The following is a 25,683-nucleotide window of genomic DNA, read 5'->3' on the forward strand; positions in this document are numbered from 1 at the left end:
AAACAAAAAAAATAAACAAACAGGACCCAAATTTATAATCTTTTGCAGAGCAAAGGAAACACGGACAAAGTGAAAAACAACCTACAGACTGGGAGAAAATATTGGCAAATTATGCAACTGACAAGGGCTTAATTTCCAAAATATATAAACAGCTCATATAAACTTGATAACAAAAACCAAATGACCCAATCAAAAAATGGGCAGAAGACCTCAACAGACATTTTTCCAAAGAAGACATATAGATGGCCAACAGGCACATGAAAAGATGCTCACCACTGCTAATCATTACAGAAATGCAAATCAAGCTATCACCTCACACCAGTTAGAATCCTGTGTGCATACATGCTCACTCACTCAGTTGTGTCTGACTCTTTCGTGACCCCATGGACTGTAGTCTGCCAGGTTTCTCTGTCCATGGGATTCTCCAGGCAGTAATACTAGAATGGGTTGTCATTTCCTCCTCCAGGGGATCTTCCCAATGTAGGGACTGAACCCGTGTCTCCAGTATTAGCAGGCAGATTCTTTATCAATGAGACACCCAGAAAGACCCACCATTCAAAATGGCCATCATTCAAAAGTCTACAAATACCAGGGAATTCCCTGGCGATCCAGTGGTTGGGACTTGGCGCTCTCACTGCCAGGCCCCAGGTTTGATCCCTGGTCAGGGAACTAAGATCCCACAAGCCTCATGATGCAACCAAAATAATAATAATGAAATAAAATAACAAATAACAAATGCTAGAGAGGGTGTGGAGAAAAGGGTACCCTTCTACACTGTTAGTGAGAATGTAAGTTGGTGCAATCACTATAGAGAACAGTAAGGAGGTTTCTCAACAAACTAAAAATATTGCCACATACTCTAGCAATCCTACTCCTAAGCATACCTCCAGACAAAACTCTAATTTGAAAAGATACATGCACCCTTCTGTTCATAGCAGCACTATTCACAGTATCCAAGACATGGAAACAATGTAAATGTCCAACAAGAGATGAATGGATAACAGAAATGTGGTTTATGTATACAATGGAATATTACTCAGCCATAAAAAAGAAGGAAAGAATGCCATTTGCAGCAACATGGATGGATCCAGAGATTATCATACTAAGCAAAGTAAGTCAGAAAGAGAAAGACACATACCATATGATATTGCTTATATGTGGAATAAAAAAAATGACATAAATGAACTTACTTACAAAGTAGAAATAGACTCAGAGATATAGGAAACAAACTTAGGGCTACCAAAGGGGAAAGGAGAGGAGGAATAAATTAGGAATTTGGGATTAAAACATACACAGTACTATATATAAAATAGATAATCAACAAGAACCTATTGCATAGCATAGGAAACTATACTCAATATCTTATAATAACCTATAATGGAAGAGAATGTGAAAAAAGAATATATATTTATATATACGTATAAATGAATCACTTTGCTATACATCTGAAAGTAATACAACATTGTAAACCAACTATATTTCAGTAAAAATTTTTAAAAAGATAAGACTTTCCTGGTGGTCCAGTGGTTAAGACTCTGTGCTCCCAGATCTGGGAACTAAGATCCTACATGCCTCACAGTGCAACCAAAAATAAAATAAACATTTGAAAAAAGAAAAAAGATACATGCACTCCCAATGTTCATAGCAGCACTATTTACAATAGCCAAGACACAGAAGCAATATCCATTGACAGATAATCGATAAAGAAGATGTATGTGTATATATATACATATATACACATATATGTATTTATATATGTATACATATATACACACACACACACATACACACAATGGAATACTACTCGGCCATGAAAAAAGAATGAAATAATGCCACAGCAACATGGATGGACCTAGAGATTATCACACTAAGTGGAGTAAGTCAGAAAGAGAAAGACAAATACCATATGATATCACTTATATGTGCAATCTAAAATATGATACAATTGAGCTTATTTACAAAACAGAAACAGACTCACAGACATAGGAAGCAAATTTATGGTTATCAAAGAGGAAAGGGGATGGGGGAAGGATAAATTAGGAGTTTACATTCTGCAGACACAAATGTATATCACAGGGAACTATATTCAACATCCTGTAATAAATAAACCATAATAGAAAGAATACTTCAATAACTTTGTTGTATATCAAAAACACAACATTGTAAATCAATGATATTTCAAAAAATATATACTGGAGGCATAATAACTACAAGGATATTGAAATTGGGTTCTGTTACTGAAAGCTAAATGTGAAATCCAGTTGTTGCTTAGTCACTAAGTCCTGCCTGATTCTTTTGTGACCCCATGGACTGTAGCCCACCAGGCTTCTCTGTCCATGGAATTTCCCAGGCAAGAATACTGGAGTGGGTTGCCATTTCCTTCTCCAGGGGCTCTTCCCAGCCCAGGGATTGAACCTGCATCTCCTTATTGCAGGTGTATTCTTTACCACTGAGACACCAGGGAAGTCTATGAAATCCAGAGGGCTTCCTTAACAGCACATAACAAGGGCTTAAACACCTGCAGTGGGTCAGCAGGGAAAGGTGAGGCCCAGGATTACCATCAGAATTGTTTAAGCTTCAATAAGGTTAAACTTCCAAGCAATGCAGATGAGCTAAAAGTCCTGGTTAGGAAATAATGGGATCACAACACATGGAATGAGGGTATCTGATTGATGCTCCTGAAGATCTTGAATTTCCAGATTCTTCTGACCACCCTGAACCTACAGAAATGGTCCACCATCCCTCACCTCTTGCTTGTAGACAGTGCAGAAGCCAGTATCCTGCAACACTGCAGGTACCCTCCTCAAAATCTGCCTCTATCTCCCTCCTGGATACTAGGCTGATAAATATGGTTGAAACACCATATGTAATCCAGTACAGGACATACTGGGTCTGATAAAGAAGGGACTATACTCCAAAGGAGCTGCAAGAACTAGCCAAGCATGTAATGGCAGGAACTGGGAGAAAAGCAAGGGACTGGAGCCGAGGAAGCTTGATCAGGGCACCAGATTGTAATATTGGATCCGGTTCAGTTCAGTCGCTCAATCGTGTCTGACTCTGTGACCCCATGGACTGCAGCACACCAGGTTTCCCTGTCCATCACCAACTCCTGGAGCTTGCTCAAACTCAAGTCCATCGAGTCGGTGATGCTATCCAACCATCTCATCCTCTGTCATCCCCTTCTCCTCCTGCCTTCAATCCTTCCCAGCATCAGGGTCTTTTCAATGAGTCAGTTCTTTGCATCAGGTGGCCAAAGTATCGGAGTTTCAATTTCAGCATCAGTCCTTCCAATGAGTATTCAGGTCTGATTTCCTTTAGGATTGACTGGTTTGATATCCTTGCAGTCCAATGGACTCTCAAGAGTCTTCTCCAACACCACAGTTCAAAAGCATCAATTCTTTGGCCCAAAGCATTCTTCATAGTCCAACTCTCACATCCATACATGATGACTGGAAAAACCATAGTTTTGACGAGACAGACCTTTATCGGCAAAGTAATGTCTAGGTTTATTGCAGCTTTTCTTCTAAGGAGCAAGTGTCCTTTTAATTTCATGGCTGCAGTCACCATCTTCAGTAATTTTGGAGCCCAAGAAAATAAAGTCTGTCACTGTTTCCATTGATTCCTCATCTATCTGCCACAAAGTGATGGACTGGATGCCACAATCTTGGTTTTTTGAATGTGGAGTTTTAAGCCAGATTTTTCACTCTGCTCTTTCACTTTCATCGAGACACTTTAGTTTCTTCACTTTCTGTCATAAGGGTGGTGTCATTTGCATATCTGAGATTATTGATACTTCTCCCAGCAATCTTGATTCCAGCTTGTGTTTCATCCAGCCCAATTTTCCCATGATGTACTCTACATATGAGCTAAATAAGCAGAGCGAGAGTATACAGCCTTGACATACTCCTTTCTCAATTTGGAACCAGTCCGTTGTTCCATGTCCGGTTCAAACTGTTGCTTCTTGACCTACATACAGATTTCTCAGGTGGCAAGTAAGGTGGTCCGGTATTCCTGTCTCTTTAAGAATTTTCCACAGTTTGTTGTGATCCACACAGTCAAAGGCTTTGGCATAGTCAATAAAGCAGAAGTAGGTGTTTTTCTGGAACTCTCTTGCTTTTTCTATGATCCAATGGACATTGGTGACTTGATCTCTGGTTCCTCTGCCTTTTATAAATCCAGCTTGAACATGGAAGTTCATGGTTCACATATTATTGAAGCCCGGCTTGGAAAATTTTGAGCATTACTTTGCTAGCGCGTGAGATGAGTGCAATTGTGCAGTAATTTGAACATTCTTTGGCATTGCCTTTCTTTGGGATTGGAATGAAAACTGACCCTTTCCAGTCCTGTGGCCACTGCTGAGTTATCCAAATTAGCTGGCATATTGAGTACAACACTTTCACAGCATTATCTTTTAGGATTTGAAATAGCTCAACTGGAATTCCATCACTTCCACTATCCGTGCTTGCAGTGATACTTCCTAAGGCCCACTTGACTTCACATTCCAGAATGTCTGACTCTAGGTGAGTGATCACATCATTGTGCTTATCTGGGTCATGAAGATCTTTTTTGGATAGTTCTTCTGTGTATTCTTGCCACCTCTTCTTAATATCTTCTGCTTCTGTTAGATCCATACTGTTTCTGTCCTTTATTGTGCCCATCTTTGCATGAAATGTTCCCTTAGTATCTCTAATTTTCTTGAAGAGATCTCTAGACTTTCCCATTCTATTGTTTTCCTCTATTTCTTTGTACTGATCACTGAGGAAGCCTTTCTCATCTCTCAGTGCTATTCTTTCGAACTCTGAATTCAGATGGGTATATCTTTCCCTTTCTCTTTTGACTTCTGCTTCTCTTCTTTTCTCAGCTATTTGTAAGTCATCCTCAGACAACCATTTTGCCTTTTTGCATTTCTTTTTCTTATGGATGGTCTTGATCACCACCTGTACAATGTTATGAACTTCCTTCCATAGTTCTTCAGGCACTCTCTTAGAACCAATCCCTTGAATCTATTTGTCACTTCCAGTATATAATCCCAAGGATTTGATTTAGGTCATACCTGAATAGTCTAGTGGTTTTCCCTACTTTCTTCGATTTAAGTCTGAATTTTTCAATAAAGCAGACCTGGGACACCCAGCATGTGGCATAAGGCCTCTTGGAGGAGGTCACCATTAGCTCCACCATAGAGGTACAGAGCAGAGGACCCACAAACTGCAGAACAATTATACCAAAGAAATTCCCACACTTTTAAGAAAGTTCTAGGGCCCAAAACAGGTTTCCTAAGAATCTAGCAAAGGGACTGAGAACCCCTCCAGGAATTTGGCTTTGAAGACCACTGGGATTTCATTATAAAACTTCCACAGGACTGGGGTAACAGACTCTTGGAGGGCACAAACAAAACCTTGTGCACACTAGGACCCAGGAGAAACGAGCAGTGACCACACAAGAAACTGAGTCAGACTTGCCCGTGAGTGTCCCAGGGTCTCCAGTGGAGGCATGGGTCAACAGTGGCCTGCCGTGGGGTCAGAGGCACTGAATTCAACAGTCCTGGCATAAGTCCTTTTGAAGGAGGTCATTACAAAAAAAAAAAAAATGAAAGAGGTGTTACAGCCATTACCAACCATAGTTTGGCCTCAGGCCAAAGTACAGGGAGGGAACACAGCCCCACCTATCAAAAGAAAATTGGATTAAAGATTTACTGAGCATGGCCTGCCAAACAGAGTAAAACTCAGATTCCCCCACAGCCAGTCCCTCCCATCAGGAAGCTTCCACCAGTTCTTATTCTTATCCATCAGAGGGCAGATAGGATGAAAACCACAACCACAGAAAACTAATCAATCTGATCATACAGATCACAGCCTTGTCTAACTCAATGAAACTATGAGCCAGGCCGTGTAGGGCCACCCAAGGTGGATGGATCATGGTGAAGAGTTCTGACAAAATGCAGTCCACTGGAGAAGGGCAAACCACTTTGGTATTCTTGTCTTGAGAACCCCGTGAACAGTATGAAAAGGCAAAAATATATGACACTGAAAGATGAACTCCCCAGATAGGTAGGTGCCCAATATGCTACTAGAGATCAGTGGAGAAATAACACCAGAAAGAATGAAGAGACGGAGCCAAAGTGAAAACAACACCCAGTTGTGGATGTGACTGGTGATGGAAGTAAAGTCTGATGATGTAAAGAACAATATTGCATAGGAACCTGGAATGGTAGGTCTATGAACCAAGGAAAATTGGAAGTGGTCAAACAGGAGATGGCAAGAGTGAACATCAACATTTTGGGAATCAGCGAACTATAATGGACCCGAATGGGTGAATTTAATTCAGATGACCATTATAACTACTACTGTGGGAAAGAATCCCTTAGAAGAAATGGAGTAGCCCTCACAATCAACAAAAGAGTCAGAAATGCAGTACTTAGGTGCAATCTCAAAAATGACAGAATGATCTGTTCATTTCCAAGGCAAACCAATCAATATCACAGTAATCCAAGTCTATGTCCCAATCAGTAATGCTGAAGAAATTGAAATTGAACGGTTCTATGATGATACACACCAGAGAAGGCAATGGTACCCCACTCCAGTACTCTTGCCTGGAAAATCCCATGGACGGAGGAGCCTGGTAGGCTGCAGTCCATGGGGTCGCTAAGAGTCGGACACGACTGAGTGACTTCACTTTCATGCATTGGAGAAGGAATTGGCAACCCACTCCGGTATTCTTGCTTGGAGAATCCCAGGGACAGGGGAGCCTGGTGGGCTACCATCTATGGGGTCGCACAGAGTTGGACACAACTGAAGCGACTTAGCAGCAGCAGCATAATGACATATAAGACCTTCTAGAACTAAAACCAAAAAAAGATGTCCTTTTCATCATAGGGGACTAGAATGCAAAAGTAGGAAGTCAAAAGATACCTGGAATAACAGGAAGTTTGGCCTTGGGAGCACAAAATGAAGCAGGGAAAAAGCTAACAGATTTTTGCCAAGAGAACACACTGGTCATAGCAAACACCCTCTTCCAACAACACAGCAAACGACTCTACACATGGACATCATCAGATGGTCAATACTGAAATCAGACTGATTATATTCTTTGCAGCAGAAAATGGAAAATCTCCATACAGTCAGCCAAAACAAGACTAGGAACTGACTGTGGCTCAGATCATGAACTCCTGAGTGCAAAGATGGATTAGGGGGAGTTTATTGATTTAGGCGCACTCTAAGTCACAGAATTTATCACTCTGCCAAGGAACCCAGGAAATATTAAAAATTTGTCATAAGGATGGCTCTTAGAGGCATGGAAAACTTTATAGCCCACATGAAGTAAAAAATGCCAGAGTTGCCAAGACATATAGTGTAGGAAGAGATTTAAAAATTTAGAGAAGTCAGAATGAGGTGGATGTACTTAAGGTCAGAAATTCCACAGAATGATCATGTTCTGTGGGAAGACCAAGAGGAGACCTGTGAATTCATCAAAACTATAAGGAATGTGATGGTAAGGGGTGCACCAGCATCACTAAAAGTTCAGTTGTGGTTTTCCTTTATAGGCTAGGACTGACAGTAGGAGCAGCTGTTGGAAAACTGGGTTCTGTAAGGGGAGCGATAGGGTCTTGAAACAAGAAGTCAGGTAATATCACTTAATTGTGAGAAGCCAGGCAGATGCAATTATTATGAAGAGTGGAAAGGTCAGAATGACAGCTGCAGAATCCTGACCCTCAGAGAATCATAGAAATGGTTAACGGAATATAGCATCCCCAAAGACAAACTAGATAGTCAAACAACAAGTGTACTCCTCAATTTTTAATTAGGAGAAATTAAGGTTGGGTGACCAGGGGCTGAGGGCAGTTGCCCCAGTGGACAGTGACCATCCTTTGCCCACTTTTAGATCTGGGTCAGTTTTCAGACCCTGAACTCATTAAGAGATAGTCAGGTCACCAAAAGGACTCTACAACAGCATGGCAAATTACACAGTAATGATTTCCCAGTCCTTCTCTCAAAGTTCACATACCTACTTGTATGACTCTTTATATATTTTTAGGTACAGTTGTAAGGAACAGGATACAGGTTAGTTTGTTTAATGAATTCATAGTTTTTTTGTTTTTTGTTTGTTTTTTTTTTTTTTGCATTTAAACAGCAGGACTCTATTTCCCACAGTTCTGGAAGCTGGGAGTCTAAGATAAGGCTGCCAGCATAGTTGGGTTCTGGTGAGGACCCTCTTCAGGTGCAGACTGCTATCTTTCTGTAGTGTCCTCACCTGGCAGAAGTGGTGAGAAAGCTCTCTGGTGTCTCTTTGATAGGGCACTTAATCTTATTCATGAGGGTTCCACCCTTATAACCTAATCACCTCCCAAAGGCCCCACTTACTAATACCACACTTTGGGGATTAGAAATTCATAGTAATTTTTGTCATTTTGCATTTTCTCAAAAACAATAGATGTTAAAAATATCTCTTTTGGCCTTTGGGGTGGTCTACTTGAAATGGAATCCTCATAGCACTTTAAATGTGCATGTGTTTTGCAATGTGTATGTGTGAATAAATATAAGCTCTTGAGAGCAGGGATCTTGTCTTGGTGACTTATTCATCTTATCCAGTGTCTAGCTCAGTGTCTGAACTCAGGCGTATAGTAGGTGCTTGATAAATACAGTTTGAACAAATATATACAAATGCAAACAATCTTGTTTGTTTTGGTAAAGAGAGGATGAATATCTTGGTATAGTATAATTTTACATAGATTTCTTTTCTTTATGCCCTGCCCTTAAATTTACTTTTTTATAATTTAAAAAATATTCTATTTCCCCCAAAAACATTTTAAAATTATAAGGACTTCCCTGGTGGTCCAGTGATTAAGAATCTGCCTGCCAATGCAGGGAATAAGGGTTTGATCCCTGGTCCGGGAAGATTCCACATGCCAAGAGGCAACTAAGCCCATGTGCCACAACTACTGAAGCCTGTGCACCCTAGAGCCCATGCTCTGCAACAAGAGAAGCTACTGCAATGAAAAGCCTGCCCACCACAACTAGAGTAGCCCCTGATACGGCAACTCGAAAAACCCTGTGTGCAGCAATGAAGACCCAGCATAGTCAAAAATAAAAAATTAAAATTAAAAATAAATAAGATAATGATGAAAAATTCATATTCAGTGTAATAAGATCACATAATACCATAGTATACAAAAAGCAAAAATTTCCCATTTCCAACACTATTCCTCCAGCCCCTACTCACTCTACTGTAATTCACCTCCCCAATTAAACAATTATAGACATTTATTGAGTACTTACTCTTTACCAGGAAGTATTTTTTTTAAGGTTTTAAAAAAACTTTAATTATATTTCCCAGAGTTAACTATTGTTAATGGTTGAGACAATCTTTAGAATTCCATTTGCAAATGGTAAGAAATACGACTATGTCTTTTGTCTCTTTTTTTTTTGATTGATTCAAAACTTTTATTTATTGATTGATTTTTCCTCCCGATCCCCCCTCCCACCTCCCTCTCCACCCCATCCCTCTGGGTCTTCCCAGTGCACCAGCCTCGAACACTTGTCTCATGCATCCAACCTGGGCTGGTGATCTGTTTCACCCTAGATAATATACATGTTTCGATGCTGTTCTCTTGAAACATCCCACCCTTGCCTTCTCCCACAGAGTCCAAAAGTCTGTTCTATACATCTGTGTCTCTTTTTCTGTTTTGCATATAGGGTTATCGTTACCATCTTTCTAAAATTCATATTCAGTGTAATAAGTTCACATAATATCATAGTATACAAAAAGCAGAAATTTCCCATTTCCAACACTATTCCTCCAGCCCCTACTCACTCTACTGTAATTCACCTCCCCAATTAAACAATTATAGACATTTATTGAGTACTTACTCTTTACCAGGAAGTATTTTAAGCACTTTTTTATATGTTAAGTAATTCATACCTTGTGTGTGCTATGTGCTCAGTATCTTCAGTCATGTCTGACTCTTTGTGACCCCATGAACTGGAGCCCACCGGGCTCCTCCATTCATGGGATTCTCCAGACAAGAATACTGGACTGAGTTGCCATGCCTGCCTCCAGGGGATCTTCCTGATCCAGGGATTGAACCTGTGGTTTTCTGGGTCTTCTGCATTGCGGGTGGATTCTTTACCCACTAAGCCACCTGAAAGCCCAATTTATACCTTATCAAAACCTGAAGAGGCAGATGTTATCATTATCTTCATTTTACAAAGGGGAAATTTTCACAGGTTGGGTTCCCTAGGAAGCCAACTCAAGAGGAAATTCAGAGTACAGAATGTTCCTTCATTCATTTCAGATACAGTTTGGTCTCAACATGGACTAAGTCCAGTCCACATGCTTTAGAAGACCCCTTGCTGAAAAATCAATAGATTTCACTCAATTAAAGAACCCATCTTTCTTAACTGCAGTCAAGGGTCACTGACTATATTATAGCTTTCTTTTATTCACAGATTTAAAGACAGTCCTTGGGGAAGGCGTCGGCCTTTGAGGTAGGTAGTAACAAGGGAGGTAAACTGGACATTTTGGGTCACCTTGGCCATGGGCTCAGTTCCAAGGATACGCTGGGGGAGAGAAGTCTAGGGGACTTCTCTTAGAACAAGGTTTTTTGAGTAGAGATAGTGGGGCCTTATTTGGGTTGTTTTCTCTACCTTAATTCTGAACACTTTTCAGCAACACTTAGGGAAGCCTCAAGTCTATCTCTCAAGTTCACAACCAGAATAAAGAATTAATGGACTCCAAAAACTTTTGAGAACAATTTCAAATTATTGTTTCTGATGCTCCCTACCTTATATTCCAAATCCCACAAAGAAATCACTGTGAAGTTGTTCTTTTTATCAGCTGCCCTCAACAGGCATCAAACTGAGCTGATCTCCCACACACCCAGTCTCCCAAATGTCCTCTCCAGTTGTGTTCCTTATCTCCATGAAGGACCCACTCACCACCAACTTCCTAAACCAGATCCTGAGTTATCTGTATTTGGGACGTCACCTTTTCCCTTTCCCAACGAATCTTTCAGTTCAGTTCAGTTGTGTCAGTTGTGTCCGACTCTTTGCAACCCCATGAATTGCAGCATGCCAGGCCTCCCTGCCCATCACCAACTCCCGGAGTTTACTCAAACTCATGCCCATCGAGTCGGTGATGCCATCCAGCCATCTCATCCTCTGTCGTCCCCTCCTCCTCCTGCCCCCAATCCCTCCCAGCATCAGGGTCTTTTCCAATGAGTCAACTCTTCGCATGAGGTGGCCAAAGTATTGGAGTTTCAGCCTCAGCATCAGTCCTTCCAATGAACACCCAGGACTGATCTCCTTTAGGATGCAATGGTTGGATCTCCTTGCAGTCCAAGGGACTCTCAAGAGTTCTCCAACACCACAGTTCAAAAGCATCAAGTTTTCGGTGCCCAGCTTTCTTCACAGTCCAACTCTCACATCCATACACGACCACTGGAAAAACCATAGCTTTGACTAGACAGACCTTTGTTGGCAAAGTAATGTCTACTTTTTAATATGCTGTCTAGGTTGGTCATAACTTTCCTTCCAAGGAGTAAGCGTCTTTTAATTTCATGGCTGCAATCACCATCCACAGTGATTTTGGAGCCCCAAAAATAAAGTCTGATACTGTTTCCACTGTCTCCCCATCTATTTCCCATGAGGTGATGGGACCAGATGCCATGATCTTAGTTTTCTCAATGTTAAGCTTTAAGCCAACTTTTTCACTCTCCTCTTTCACTTTCATCAAGAGGCTTTTTAGCTCCTCTTCACTCTCTGCCATAAGGGTGGTGTCATCTGCATATCTGAGGTTATTAATATTTCTCCCGGCAATCTTGATTCCAGCTTGTGCTTCTTCCAGCCTGGCGTTTCTCATGATGTACTCTGCATATAAGTTAAATAAGCAGGGTGACAATAGACAGCCTTGACGTACTCCTTTTCCTATTGGGAACAAATCTGTTGTTCCATGTCCAGTTCTAACTGTTGCTTCCTGACCTGCATACAGGTTCCTCAACTAATCATTAACTCCTGGTCATTCTTCCTTCCAAATTATCCAGAAGCCATCCATTTCTCCCCAGTTTCACTGCTTCTTCCTTAGTTCTGGCTTCCCTGGTGGCTCAGGAAGTAAAGAATCTGCCTGCAATGCGGGAGACCTGCATTCAATCCCTGGGTTGGGACGATCCCCTGGAGAAGGAACCCACTACAGTACTCTGTTCTGGAGAATTTCGTACATGTATAGCCTATGGGGTCGCAAAGAGTAGGACACGACTCAGCGACTTTCACTTTCCTTAGTTCAGGGCATTATCATCTTTTGCCAAAATGCCTTCAACAGCCTATGTGGTTTTCCTGCCTTAGTCTCCTTCCTTTTTTATTCACTCGCCACACTGCAGCCAGAGTAATTTTTTCAAAAACACAAATCTGATAATGTCGTTTTACAGTTTAGTATCTTTCAATACCGAAGATTTTAAAATTTCCTAATATAGTTTATTAGGGTCTGAATGATTTGGCCGCTGCGTGCCTCCACAGTCTCATCCCCACACACCATGCCCTCTGTTCGGCCATAAAGAATTTTCATGGAGAAGGAAATGGCAACCCATTCCAGAATTGTTGCCTGGAAAAGTCCATGGACAGAGGAGCCTGGCGGGCTGCAGTCCATGGGGTTACATGACTGAGCATGTGTGCACGAGGGTGGAGGGAGATGGGTTGGTAGCAATAAAGTGGTAGAACTAAAAAAAAAAAAAAAGAAGAACTTTCAGTTCCCTGGACCCAACTTTTTCTATTATCGCTATGTCTTTGACCAAACGGTTCTCTGCTTGGAATACCCTTCCCTCTACTCTTTTTTTGGGGAAGTCAGATGCATCCTTCAGGTCCCAGATCAGTTGTCACTCGCACAGCCCTGATAGGCAGGCTTCATTCCACAACAGGTGCTCTCAGCGTGGTCCAAACGATTTGTCTTTCAGGCGAGCGGCCCTAGCGGCGGCGGCGGCGGCGGCGGCGGCGGCGGCGGCGGCGGCGGCGGCGGCGGCGGCGGCGCGGCGGCGGCAGTGGCGGTCCCACTGGCAGGCGGGCAAGAGGGGAGTCCGGGCGGCGTCCGGCGTGGGAGCCGGGGGACCACGATGGTAAAGAAGCGGAAAGGGCGCGTCGTGATCGACTCAGACACGGAGGACAGCGGCAGCGACGAGAACCTGGATCAGGTTAGGACAGGCCGCGGAGGCGCGGGCCAGCGGAGCGGGAGGGCTGAGTCCCGGCCACGGGAGTCGGGAGCCTGTCGGGCCCCGGGCCTCCTGGCTGGAGCGCCCGGCCTGCCTCGTGTCCTGAACGCCGCTGCCGCCCCCTCTGTCCTCCCCGCAGTGCCCGCGGCCCTTGGAGTCTGGCCGGGGCCTGGAGACGGAGCCCGGAGGACTTGGCGCCTTGGGCGGGGAGGCGGGGCAGGGGCCAGGCTGGTGGGCCTCGGACTAGGGGAACTGGAGGAATCCTTGGTCTGCCACGGCCAGATCGGGGCGGCAGGCTGCAGGCCAGGCGATCCGGGCACGGAGAGATAGAAAGTATCGCTCGCCAACCCGGGAGATTCGGAGGTTTTGGAGGAGGTGCACGGGTGATCGTGGGGCGGTGCGAGGGGTGGGGGGCGGGAGAGGGAGGCCGAGAAGGTGCAGGCTGTGGAAGATGAAGTTTTTCAGACGAGGATGTGAACAGAGTGGAGGGGAACCTCTCTCTGCTTGGCGATGAATACTGAGCTGTGGACACGAATCTACTTGGCAGCTAGGGTGGTTTGTGTTTGTTAAGGGTCCCCATTGAGATGTCAGACCCAGGAAAGCTCTTGGGAGGAGGAAAGTGGGCATAAGTGGAGAAATATCTAGGGCTGCATGGAGGGACTGGCGGGGCCTCTTGGCCCTTTTCATGCAGCATCCCAGAATTCTTTCTACTTAAAAGATGTTCAGGAGCCATTGAAACTAACTTTAGGTCTCACTGTCTTGGATTTGCTTGAACTGTTTATATACTCTGGGAGATACTATAGGGAGGAAGCTGTCCTTTGTAGCAGTGCTCCAGTGATAGCAGAAGATTCAAAGAGAGTTTTCCCCATGTTTAGTGAACAAATTATATAAAGAAAGGATATGCAAGAGGTAGTTCTGTAAGTTGAGCAGAGAGTACTGAACTTAGAATCTGAAATTTTTGAGTTCTAGACTGTGCTGTTATCTAGCTATGTGTCTTTGGCCATAACTGTAAAGTCTAGATAAAACATCAGCCTTATGTATCTGATTGGGTTATTACAAAGGATTGAGTAGTTGCAAGAATTAATTGGTACAAGCACCTGAGAATTAAAGCTTTTCTACAAATGGCTTCTCGGGAGTCTTCTGTATTAGGTCAGAGGTCTCAGGACTTAAATATTAGGGCATGAAAGGGGAGGACTTTGAGAAAAAGGGACTGGAGAGGTGTTGAAGAAAAGAGGGCTGTTTTGAAAATGGTAGTATGGAGGTAGGAGATGAGGAAGTAGTGGGGCCTATGGAGAAGTATCAGAAGGATAGAAACCTTGTTATGGGATAGAAAGTGAAAGGTAAGGTGAAAATGTCCACAGGAAAGACTCCTGAAATAGTAAAAATATATTCTTGATTGTAAACATTTGGTTGATAAGTTTAGATTGGCACTTAGGATTAGAACTTAAAAAACAACTATTTCCTAATTTAAAAATGTAGGTATTTCTGATGATAACTTCAGTTACCATTTACATAGGGCCTGTGGTGAACCAGTCACCTATGTGTTTTGTGTGCTTAGTCGCTCAGTGATGTCCGATTCTTTGAGACCTGTAGAAGGATACTGTAGCCCTGGAGAAGGAAATGGCAGCCCTCTCCAGTATTCTTGCCTGGAGAATCCCATGGACAGAGGAGCTCGGCGGGCTGCAGTCCTTGGGGTCACAAAGAGTTGGACACGACTAAGCGACTGAGCTTTAGTCCACTGACATCCTCTGTTCGTGGGATTTTTCAGGCAAGAATACTGGAATGGGTTTCTATTTACTTCTTGAGGGGATCTTCCTGACCCAGGTATCAAACCCTCATCTCTGGTGTCTCCTGCATCGCAGGTGGTTTCTTTACCCACTGAGCCATCCAGTCACCTCAATTAAGTGCTTTATTTACAGTTGTCAGGTTTTCAAATTCTGATGAAGTAGGTACCATTTTCCCCATTTTAGATATAAGAAAAATGGAGGTTGAAGGTGTAATTTACCTAGATTCACACAACTTGGTAGTAGAATTTGAACCCAAATCTGTATGACTGCAAGGCCTATGCTCTTTCCACTATAATCTGGTTTTCATATTGCAAAATGATGTTTCATAACCATTTTCTGTGTTACTCAAATGCATGTTTGTAAAGTATATTGAATAGAGGAAATTGATACATCAGTTTAAAAGATGATTTGGGGGGCTTCCTTGGTAAAGCACTCTTAAGACATCTCTTCTGATGATAAATTAACTAAGCTGTAAATTATTCTGTCTTTGATTATTTTCCACAGAAGTCTGACAAATAAAATGAGTAGAGAGCTTCCTTTTGTAGCAGAAAGGTTTTTCCTTATCCACAAAAAAGTTTTTTCAAAGTAGAAACTGAAGGGATTACAACTTTAAACCCAACTTTAGCTATTAGTAAAAAGAAATTAGCATAAAATTTGTAAGTAATACCTACATTTTAGCAGCAATTTCAACTTTCTCCTTTGCAACTCATTGGCATTCTTTTATCAGATGGGAACCAGATCAAAATCCCCATTTCCTGTGCATCCTAACAGGCATCAGTGCCTTCTTTCTATTTGTTCAGCCCTGTGCCAGGCTTTCAGAGGAATCAAAAAGTTCTGTGCTCTCTAGAAGTTTTCCCAGAGATCTTTAGCAGAAGTTCAAAGTCAGCCTGGTTTTGCAGTCTTTAGGAATCCTCAGAGCAAAGTTAATGCCTTCTGGGCCTTATCTCACCAAGATGCCTTGGTCTCCTCCATCTATTTCTTGGTCTTCATTGGTGGGGTATAACATCGTATTTGCTGTCTAATGTGCAGGCCTTGTGGAAAAGAACAAACCATGACAAATCTCTGAGTGTCAAGTGTGAGAACGGAGCACAGTTAGTAAGGAGATCCTTTGTCTATGAGTTTTCCAAATGGGAATCTAAGCCATTATGTCAGAAATATTACCTCCAAATTAGTCTTTACTGCAGATGAGGCAGGTCAGTCTTCTACACTGGTTTTTCCTGGTGGTGAGAGAAAGAACATGTATGTGTGAAACTGCTTGGGTTGCTTGTTTAAGATGTACTTTGCAGGGGCTCCCATCCCAGACCTACTGAATCAGAAGACTCACAGGGGACTCTATCCTCTGAGGTAAAATATGGCATTTTACCAGTGATAGTCCAGGTACTTACTTGTATTAAACACTAAGACCACTGTCTGTATGCAAGTTAATCTTTTTCATAAGACCCTGTAAGTAGTTTGGGAGAGAAATAGCTTCCTGTCTCAGCCATAGTGTGTGTGCATGTATAACCAAAGGAACTTAACAGAGATGTTTAAAGTGGTAAAGCATCTGGTTTTTCTAATCTCTGAAGCCGTTTGAATTGTTGGGATGCATTTTTTGAGGCCTGTTTATTTTTTCCCTTTCTTCTTGGTGGGAAGAGGTATGTAGTAACTGAATTGGAGTTCTTTGAAATTTGTTTTAACTTTCAAAGGTTTTAAATACTCAGACCTTTGAAGGATTCATTTTAACATCTGACCTGATAGTGACCTTATTTTTTATGTTGGCCACACCTTTTTTTCAACATCTTAGAATTGCGAATCATGGAGTTATTTGCTTTTGGTGCTTCTTGGGAAAAAATAACACAATTTGAGCCAAATCTAGGCTTTTTTACCCCACCATGTACCTCCGTGAAGATAATGTGTCACTCTTTTGAAATAATATTTATGCAGTGGGCCCTGTAATATGAAAAGCATCCAAGACAAGAAAGGAATCAGAAGTTTTCTGTTCAAGTCAATACAACTCAGTGTTTATAAAAAGAACTTTACTCTGCCTATTTTAAGGAAAAAAGAAAAGCTACATGCAGTTATTTCGTAGTTTTCATCCTTATTTAAAATGATGGTAATTGTGTTATCCTGTCCTCTTTGCTCATGCTACTTGAAGTAGCCATAATTAAACTTTATTTTTTTAATAGGCCCCTAAGTATTTTGTAGGAATTGTTTTTAGACATTATGTGTTTAAAATATCATTGTTATCAAGTATCCTTCCGCAAATCTTTCACATAAAAGTTGGGAAATTTAGAAGTTGTGCTTCTCATTAATATAGTCTTTTTTTTTTGTCAGTGCCAGGTCTTAGTTATAGCACATGGGATCTTCAATCTTCGTTGAGGCATGCAAACTCTTCGTTGCTGCATGTGAACTCTTAGTTACAGTTCTCTGACCAGGGATCAAACACAGGCCCCCTGCACTGGGATCATGGAGTCTTAGCCACTGGACCGCTAGGGAAGCCCCTAAACTCTTTTTTCATGAGTCAGGGCAGTTTGAAGTCTAGGATGAACTTGTGAGAAGTGTCAGTGTTAACTTGTGAAGTTTTAAAATTTTTGTGATAATGTTGCATCTGGCCTGATGTAACTCATCTGCCAGTTTCACTTGACTTTCCTTTAGAAATAGTGCTGGGAAGGTTGAGTCCATAACAGTGGGAGCCATAACAGAGAGGCTTTTAGGAAAAATTGAAAACCTGTCTTTCAACACCCGTTCTCTTGATGTACTTATTTGCTCCCTTCCTAAGTTCCCCAAAAGGAAAGGTTGTTTTTTGTTTTTTTGAATCTTTCAACAAATGTGTTAGACAGTGCTAGACAATAAGGCTATTGGATGAACAAAATGGAAGCAATTTCTACCTTCCAGGAGCTGGGAGTAGGGGAGCACAGAGGGAGGGACAGGTGCTGGAATTGCTCAGAGAGTCATTTCCTTACACTTACGTTACAGGTTAGGAAGGACGAACAAAGATGCTGTGACAGTTTGACGTGGGACCCAAAGCTCGCCTGATGGGAGGGACATTTAAGTTGAGACCTGGAATATGGGTTAGGGACAAGGAGATGGGTGACTGAAGAGTACAGGGGCATGTGAGTGTTCATGGTTGAGGGACCAAAATGTACAAAACCGTTGAGGCAGGAAGGACTGAGCACCCTCACGAAACTGAAAGAAGCAGAATGACTGCGACATCACCAGTTGGAGAGAGAGTGGTACAAGCAAAGCTGCAAAAGTAGTCTTTTGGGACCCTTTGAGAATGGAAAAACGAGTTTAGTGGATCACAACCAGTATTAAAAATAAAAACAAAATTGAATCAAATAGAAAAAATAATGGTATGTCAGACCTAGTAAAGATAAGTATTGTCTTATGAAGATATTGTTTCATAATGTATAATTTATCTCTCTGTGGGCCGAGGTTGAAAAGAAGTTTTAAGCCCCTGGCAGGATCAGGTCAGCAATATTCAGGACTGTGAACTCTATTCTGAGGGTAATGAGAAACCAGTGGAGGATTTTAAGCTGGGAGAGGTGTTCCCCTTTGTCTTTTGAAAAGTTTTCCCAGGCTGCTATGTGGAGAGTATTCTGGAGAAGGGACACCAGTTAGGTGGCAGATAGAGGAGTCCAGGTGAGAGATGGTGGAGAGGATAAGTTCCACTAGAATGGAAGCTCTGAGAGGGAGTGTCCCTGCATCTCAAACAGTGTCCGGCCTGCTGCATGTACCTTGTCAATATTTGTTGAATGAATGCCTGACTTGGACTGGTGTAGTTATAGACACAGCAGAAAGTGGATTCAGTAGGACATAATATTCACGCTATGAAACTATGAGTTTGATGATTGATTGGATGCTGGGGGTAAGGAGGAAGATGTTCGGGCATGAGATAGGGAACCCTGGAGGAAGATCAGGTTTAGAGGTGAAGAGTATGTGCTCAGTCTTAGATGTGTAGAGATTAAAATTGTCTTATGAGACTCTCAAGTGGAAATATTGTAGGTAGTTGAAAATAATGCCTGCCTGACACAGAGTAGACAATTAATAAATCATTGCTGAATAAGCAAATGCTGCTTGTTGCATATCCATGGTAGAAAGTTAAATTCTAACTTTCCTTTATAATAGAGTCACTTAGAGATAAAAGGGACAGTGTCAGATTGGGAGTTATTACTCTAGCCTCTGCTGTAATACTGATACCTCTTCTATAAGGCCGAATGTGCATTAGTTAGAAAGTATTCAAAGAGGGAACCAATTATAAATAAGTAACAGTAATAGAATTTTTAATTTTTATTTTTTATTTAAGTATAGTTGATTTACAGTGTTGTGTTAGTTCTTTGCTGTGGTGGTGGTGGTTTAGTCGCCTAGTCGTGTCCGACTCTTTGCGACCCCATGTACTTATAGCCTGCCAGGCTCCTCTGTCCATGGGATTCTCCAGGCAAGAATACTGGAGTGGGTTGCCATTTCCTTCTCCTAAAGATTTTTATGTACTTTTTATTTTGGTTGTGTTGAAAGCTGATTTTATTTTATCAATTCTGTGGCAGTGTGGGCATTTATATAGCACAGTATTGTATCTATAACTATAATCACTTTGCTGGAAATTGGAAGGAGAAGTTGCCACATTTAGCTCCAGTCATGTGATATGTAAAAGAATGTTATACTGTCACTTTGGAATTACTTCTTCTGAAGGGTTTTTGTGTTTGTTCATTGGTTTGGTTTGTTTTCTTTTGTTTTTTAATTATAAAAATAGTGCATGCCTGTTGAAACAGTTCCAGCAAAAAAGGATGGGACATACATGTGTATACAGATACATGTATGGGATACATGTATCCCACAGACATGTATGTACACAGTGGCTGTGTTCCTTATTCTTTAAAAATAACCAGTGTCCACTGTTGGAATGATGTTCTTCTATCAACAATTTTGATATGAAAGAAAAAATAGGAATTAATCTCAGATTTACACCTCTGTGAGTAATATACTCAGCATCTCTCAAGCCCTCCCACTTCCCTCTGTCCCTGTGGCTACTTAGGCTGTCCAGGCCACCATCCTCTCTGATCACCCTGCTGTGGGCCCCTCTCTACTTCTTCCCTGGCCCTCTAGTCAATTCCTGTTAGAGTGCTCTTTTAAAAACCCTGTCAGGGGATGGTTACTTCCCTAGCTTAAAATCATTTGATGAAGGCTCCCCACTGCCTTCCAATAAAATTTGTTCTCCTGATCCTGCTTTATAAACCTGGGAATGATGTGGTTTCTTCTTGCCTCTAACCTGCCTCATTCCATCACCCCCCACCCCTTACCTAAGAAGCTCTAGTCACAGTGGTTCCCTTTCAGTTCTTTGGTTAAGCCAAGCTGTTGCCAGTTTCAGGGCCTTATCTATTCTATCTGTAGACTTCTGTCCAGAAGACTGCTGCACCCCCATCTCCTTTCGCCAGGTTTCTAGTCTCAGCCTAAATACCATTGCCTCAAAGAAGCAATCACCCTATTGCAGATAGGCGTTCCATCCACTTTGTTCCATCCACAAAAAGGTGATAACCACCTTTTTAGCACTTATTACTAGATATAATTGTTTCTTTACCTATTTGTTGTTTCTCTCCCTCACTTGATTTTATTTATTAAAAAAAATGTTTTTGGAGTATAGTTGATTTATAATGTTGTGTTAGTTTCAAGTGTACAGCAAAGTGAATCAGTTATTCATATACCCCCTCACTTGGTTTTCAGTTCTGGGAGATCAAAGGATTATGTATCTTCATGACTGTCTACTCAGAACTTGGTATATAGTAGGTGCTGATAGCAGGGGAACTATTAATATCTGTCCCGGCTTGCCAGGAACTGAATTTCCCGGAATTCAGGACTTTCAGTGCTAAAACCAGGACAGTCCTGAGGAAACCAAGATGTCAGGTCACCCTAATTGGCAGTAATAACTTACGTTAGTTGTATTTATGGAATGAATAAGTGAAAGATACATGCTAATTAACTGTTTAAAAAAAAAACAATCTCTGAGGTTTATCTATGTGGGCTTTTATTCTCCTAATCTGGGGTACAGAATATGTATCCCACTTTCATGTGATCATGGGAGGTTTGATTAAAGAGATGAGACTTAATTTCCTTTGAGTAAGGAGAAGCTAAATTGCTTTATTTCAAGTTGATCCCAACATGGCATCACAAAGAGCGCACTGTGAATGATAGGGTGGGGGAATTCAATCCTCCGGTTTATGAATTTTCACATATTGATGGATTAAAATTCTAATTTTAACCAAAATAATACTATTTTAATAAATATTACCTTAGTGTAGTTAGGCTTGCTTTGTTAGGGTCTGAGTTTTGGCCATCTAGTTTAGTGTTAAATATCAAGCAGTGTTAATGAAACTCCTCTGGAAGCCAGATGTGGCATCCTACACAGCCTTACCTTCGGTGTGTTGGGCATTGGTGTTACTCTCAGTAGATCTTTAGTTCAGCTTCAATTTGATAAACCATGCTGGCACCCTACACTGCCATGGCATCCTAGAGGAACACCAAGAAAAGTAAGGAAGGTTTTCACTAGCTGTGATGAAATACAGAGAGGATGGTGAGAGAACCGCTGGACACACACCACCACCATCATCTCAACCAGTGTGGCACAGTGAAGTGGGCCCGGCAAGAGAGAGCTGCAGGTAGATCTACCCCCATGCATGAATCAGTTTTAAACTGGCTTTTGTGAATTTTGGTATTAGATAAATCCACCCCTACAGGTAACAAATCTATCTCTTCGTGTGTGCGGTATTGGCAAGATGTTCCTGTTGCACATTAGTGTGTTCAGCTGATTAATGAGCCCTCAGAATATAAAGGACTTAATTGTGAAGAGTAGCCTTGCCATGAGTTCCCCAGTAACTTCATATACAGTTCTCAGCTTGTGGAAGGAGTATCTTTCACACTTTTTAAGGTCTTTGCTGTCTCTGTACTTTGTATGGTATTTAATGCTGTAGAAGGACTGTGCCTGTCAGATGCAATTGTCCACTAATGAAGAGCCATTTGCTGGATTGTTATCTTTTATTTACGTATTTATTTTTAAATTTTTATTGGGGTATATTTGATTTACAGTGTGGTGTTAATTTCAGGTGTACAGCAAAGTGAATCAGTAATACATATATTCACTCTTTTTTAGATTCTTTTACCATATAGGTACAGTTACAGAGTTTTGAGTGGAGTTCTTTGTGCTATACAGATAACTTACACGGGTTCTTATTAGTTGTCTTAGGTTTTTAATATCATGTGGAATCTTTTTAACAGGAAGACAGTATTAACATCTTAACACTTTAGTTACAGTAACTGTCAGTGGATATCTACTGCTTGTAATAGTCTGTTTCAGGGAAGAAGTTGATTGCCAGCGTATCCAAATCCATGTTATAATGAGTTGGTATTATTACAAAACAGAATTCTGTTGCATTTGTGAACCTCAAAGGGTCAGGAAAAAATTACTAATCAGAAATCTTTCCAATTTTTATAAATTTGCATGAAAGTAATGTGGAAAAAAGATAAAGGCCGTACACAACTATAACCCAGCAATACCGCTCCTCGGCATTTATCCAAGTGAAATAAAAACTAGTATTTACATGAAAACCTTACATGAACCAATAATTGCCCCAAGCTGTAAACAATCCAGATGTTTTTCACCTGGCAGATGGGTAAAGTGTGTTGTATCCATACAATGAAATATTACTTAACAATAAAAAGAAGCAAACTGGCGATACCTTTCTCAGCAACATGGATTAATCTTAAATGCATTATTCTAAAAAACTGGATTCAAAAGACTACCTGCTACATGATTCCATTTATATGATATTTTATGATAGGCAGATGTACAGGGACAGAAAGCAGGTCTGTGATTGCCAGGGGATGGAGGGAGGGAGATGAAGAACACTAACTTCCTGAAAAGGCTGAAGATCATACATGCTCTACTTTTTCATACAAAAGTAGTGACTGCTATTGACCAGTGCAAATTACAGCAAAATTTGGAGGGCATGATGGGACTGTCCTATATCTGGTTCATGAGAGTAGTTCAGCTGTATTTGTCAAACTCATAGAACTGTCCATAAGACAGGATAAAACATACTGTATGTAAATGACATACTCATTTTTAAAAGACTATAAGCACACAAATATGTTGCAATTCGTATTTGGTCAGTAGGAGTTACCATTTTGATATGAAAAAAGGAGAGTGTTCTTATGATCTGAAGCCTTTTCAGGAAGTTAGTATGCCAGCTCTGTCTAAGGAAATGAGAAGAGTAACGTTTCATGACTGCTTATGAAGACGAGATCATGTCAGCTGTTAATCTGAGAAGGTCATTTTCTCATTCTGGCCAAGGAGGGTATACTCCTAAAATAGAAAGAGACTGGAAGAGGAAAACAGATATTTTATAGCAGTCTTTAAAATTTTGTCTTGGCACTTAATCTTTAATTGTATAGCACCATCATCATCAAGGAATAATGCTACTAGTATTTATTAGTTGTATTTTTCTCTTTTTTTGGCACAAGGGGAAAATGTAAACCATGACTGAAATAGGAACTAGGATTTTATCTGTCCTGGTGTGAATCCTGACTCTGTCATACACTCGCTGCATTATCTTGGGTAAATTACTCAATCTTTCCTACTGCTTAGTTTTCTTTATCTTTAAATGGGGGTGATGATGATACTTACCTTAAGGCTGTTGTGAAGATTACATGTTAGATGCTTAGAAAAGTACCTGACATCTGGTAAGTGCAATATAATTTTGGGCTGGTATTGATATTATCCAGGAGCAAGAACCAGAGCAAGTATCCTTTTGCTGTGTTTTTGAGTGATTGGAAATGAGTTGGGGAGAACTAACAGGAGAGGGAGCCATGTGAAAGAGCAAATCCTGGTTGTAGCCACAACTTACTAAACGGCATATCTCTTCCCCTTTAATCTCTTAAATCACCAGGACAAAGCAGAGATGGTGAATGGAAATATTTGGGTTGTCAAATTAGGATTCTGATGTAGTGGTCAGCATCCTCCCTGTTTGACCCTGGGTTAAGCACCAGAAATATACTTTTCCCCCCTGGTTTAAACATTCATAAAACTACCTCAGAAACTTATTGGGCTTCCCTGGTGGCTCAAATGGTAAAGAATCTGCCTACAATGCAGGCTACCTGGGTTCGGTCCTTGGGTTGGGAAGATCTCCAGCATTCTGGCCTGGAGAATTCCATGGACAGAAGAGCCTGGCAGACTGCAGTCCGTAGGGTCACAAAGAGTTGGATACGACTGAACGACTTTCACTTTCAGAAACTTACAGTTTGTCAGCTTATTCCGAACAGCGCCACAGATGCCAGTTTTACCATGAATTATACGTATAGTAAGAGGATGCTCAGAGTATTGGCTCTACCACGAAGGACAGGGAGCAGATTACCTTTGTAGACATGGTCCTGAGATCAGTACTTCTGTAACTTCTATAGGAAATTTGGGGATAGCCTGGGGCTTCCCTGGGGGCTCAGATGGTAAAGAATCTGCTTGCAATGGGGGAGAGCCGGGTTCGATCCCTGGGTTGGGAAGATCCCCTGGAGAAGGAAATGGCAACCCACTCCAGTATTCTTGCCTGGAGAATCCCATGGACAGAGGAGCCTGGCAGGCCACAGTCCATGGCGTTGCGAAGAATTGACACGACTGAGCGAGTAACACACATGGGGGTAGCCTACTGTTCACTTCTCCATATCAGACATACACCTCCCATTGAGGGGACAGATTTTTTTTTTTTCCCCTGTGCTTTATGACTTGTGAGATCCTAGTTCCCCCACCAGTAATTGAACCCAGGCCCTTGGCAGTAAAAGTGCACAGTCCACTGGACCACCAGGGAATTCCCAGGACAGATTTTGAAAACATTTCTTTAGCACTTAGAAGTGTGGCAGTCTGACTGTTCATGTGATGAAAGTTCCCATGACAGTATTTTTTGATTGCAACCACAAAGAGGTAGAAGAGATTTAGGGAAGGTGGGCATTATAGTATTTTTGGCTGTATTTTCTCTGTAAACAAAACTCATGTGGCTACTTTGCCCTCTCAGGAACTCTTGTCCCTGGCAAAGCGGAAGCGAAGTGACTCTGAAGAGAAGGAGCCGCCTGTGAGTCAGCCTGCTGCCTCCTCAGACTCAGAGACGTCTAACAGCGATGACGAGGTGGGTGTGAAGGGGTAGGCCTATGATGGGCATTTGAGCGTCCTGACAGCCTCATTTCCTTAACCTGAGACCTTCCCACCTAAGATCTGTGAGAATTTCTTAGGGAAAGAAAATTGTGTATGGAAAACCCTCACATTATGATGTTCTTTGTACTGCTAGTTACCCAGCAGGTACCTCTGCAGTGCATCCGTGACCATTTTTTAATCTTTTATTTTCAGCACTCTTACAGAAGGGGCACAACTTGTTAGTCATCATCTCTTATTTTTTTGTCAACTTCTTAACCCCATTTCTATGTTAGAAAAGAAATTCTGTCAAGAATGCCAAATTTTAGCGGAAAATAGGAAGACAGGAAGCTTTCTTTGGGTAGACGTAATCAACATCCCCGAAAGTGATGTCATTAGGTATTATGGAGAAACATCCAGCTGGTCATTGTTTAAGCCAAGGTGACTTTCCCAATCTGCTGCCCACCACCTAACAAGGCCCTAAAAGATCCAGAACTTTTTTTTTGTTTGTTTGTTTTTGTCATACATTGACATGAATCAGCCATGGATATACATGTATTCCCCAT

General features: G+C 41.6%; 1 protein-coding gene across 1 annotated transcript in view; it reads left to right on the top strand.

The window, feature by feature from the left end:
- Positions 1 to 12,990: 12,990 nt before the first annotated feature.
- The window catches only part of RTF1 (RTF1 homolog, Paf1/RNA polymerase II complex component), a 46,607-nt gene continuing 33,914 nt past the window's right edge, over positions 12,991 to 25,683 (top strand). Inside the window, exons 1-2 of the mRNA XM_020877567.2 lie at positions 12,991 to 13,171; positions 25,005 to 25,115. Coding sequence (XP_020733226.2) covers positions 13,094 to 13,171; positions 25,005 to 25,115 — 189 coding nt within the window. The 5' untranslated portion in view covers positions 12,991 to 13,093. The remainder of the gene's footprint in view (positions 13,172 to 25,004; positions 25,116 to 25,683) is intronic.

This window comes from Odocoileus virginianus, chromosome 6 (assembly GCF_023699985.2).
Source record: "Odocoileus virginianus isolate 20LAN1187 ecotype Illinois chromosome 6, Ovbor_1.2, whole genome shotgun sequence".
Lineage (NCBI taxonomy): Eukaryota > Metazoa > Chordata > Mammalia > Artiodactyla > Cervidae > Odocoileus > Odocoileus virginianus.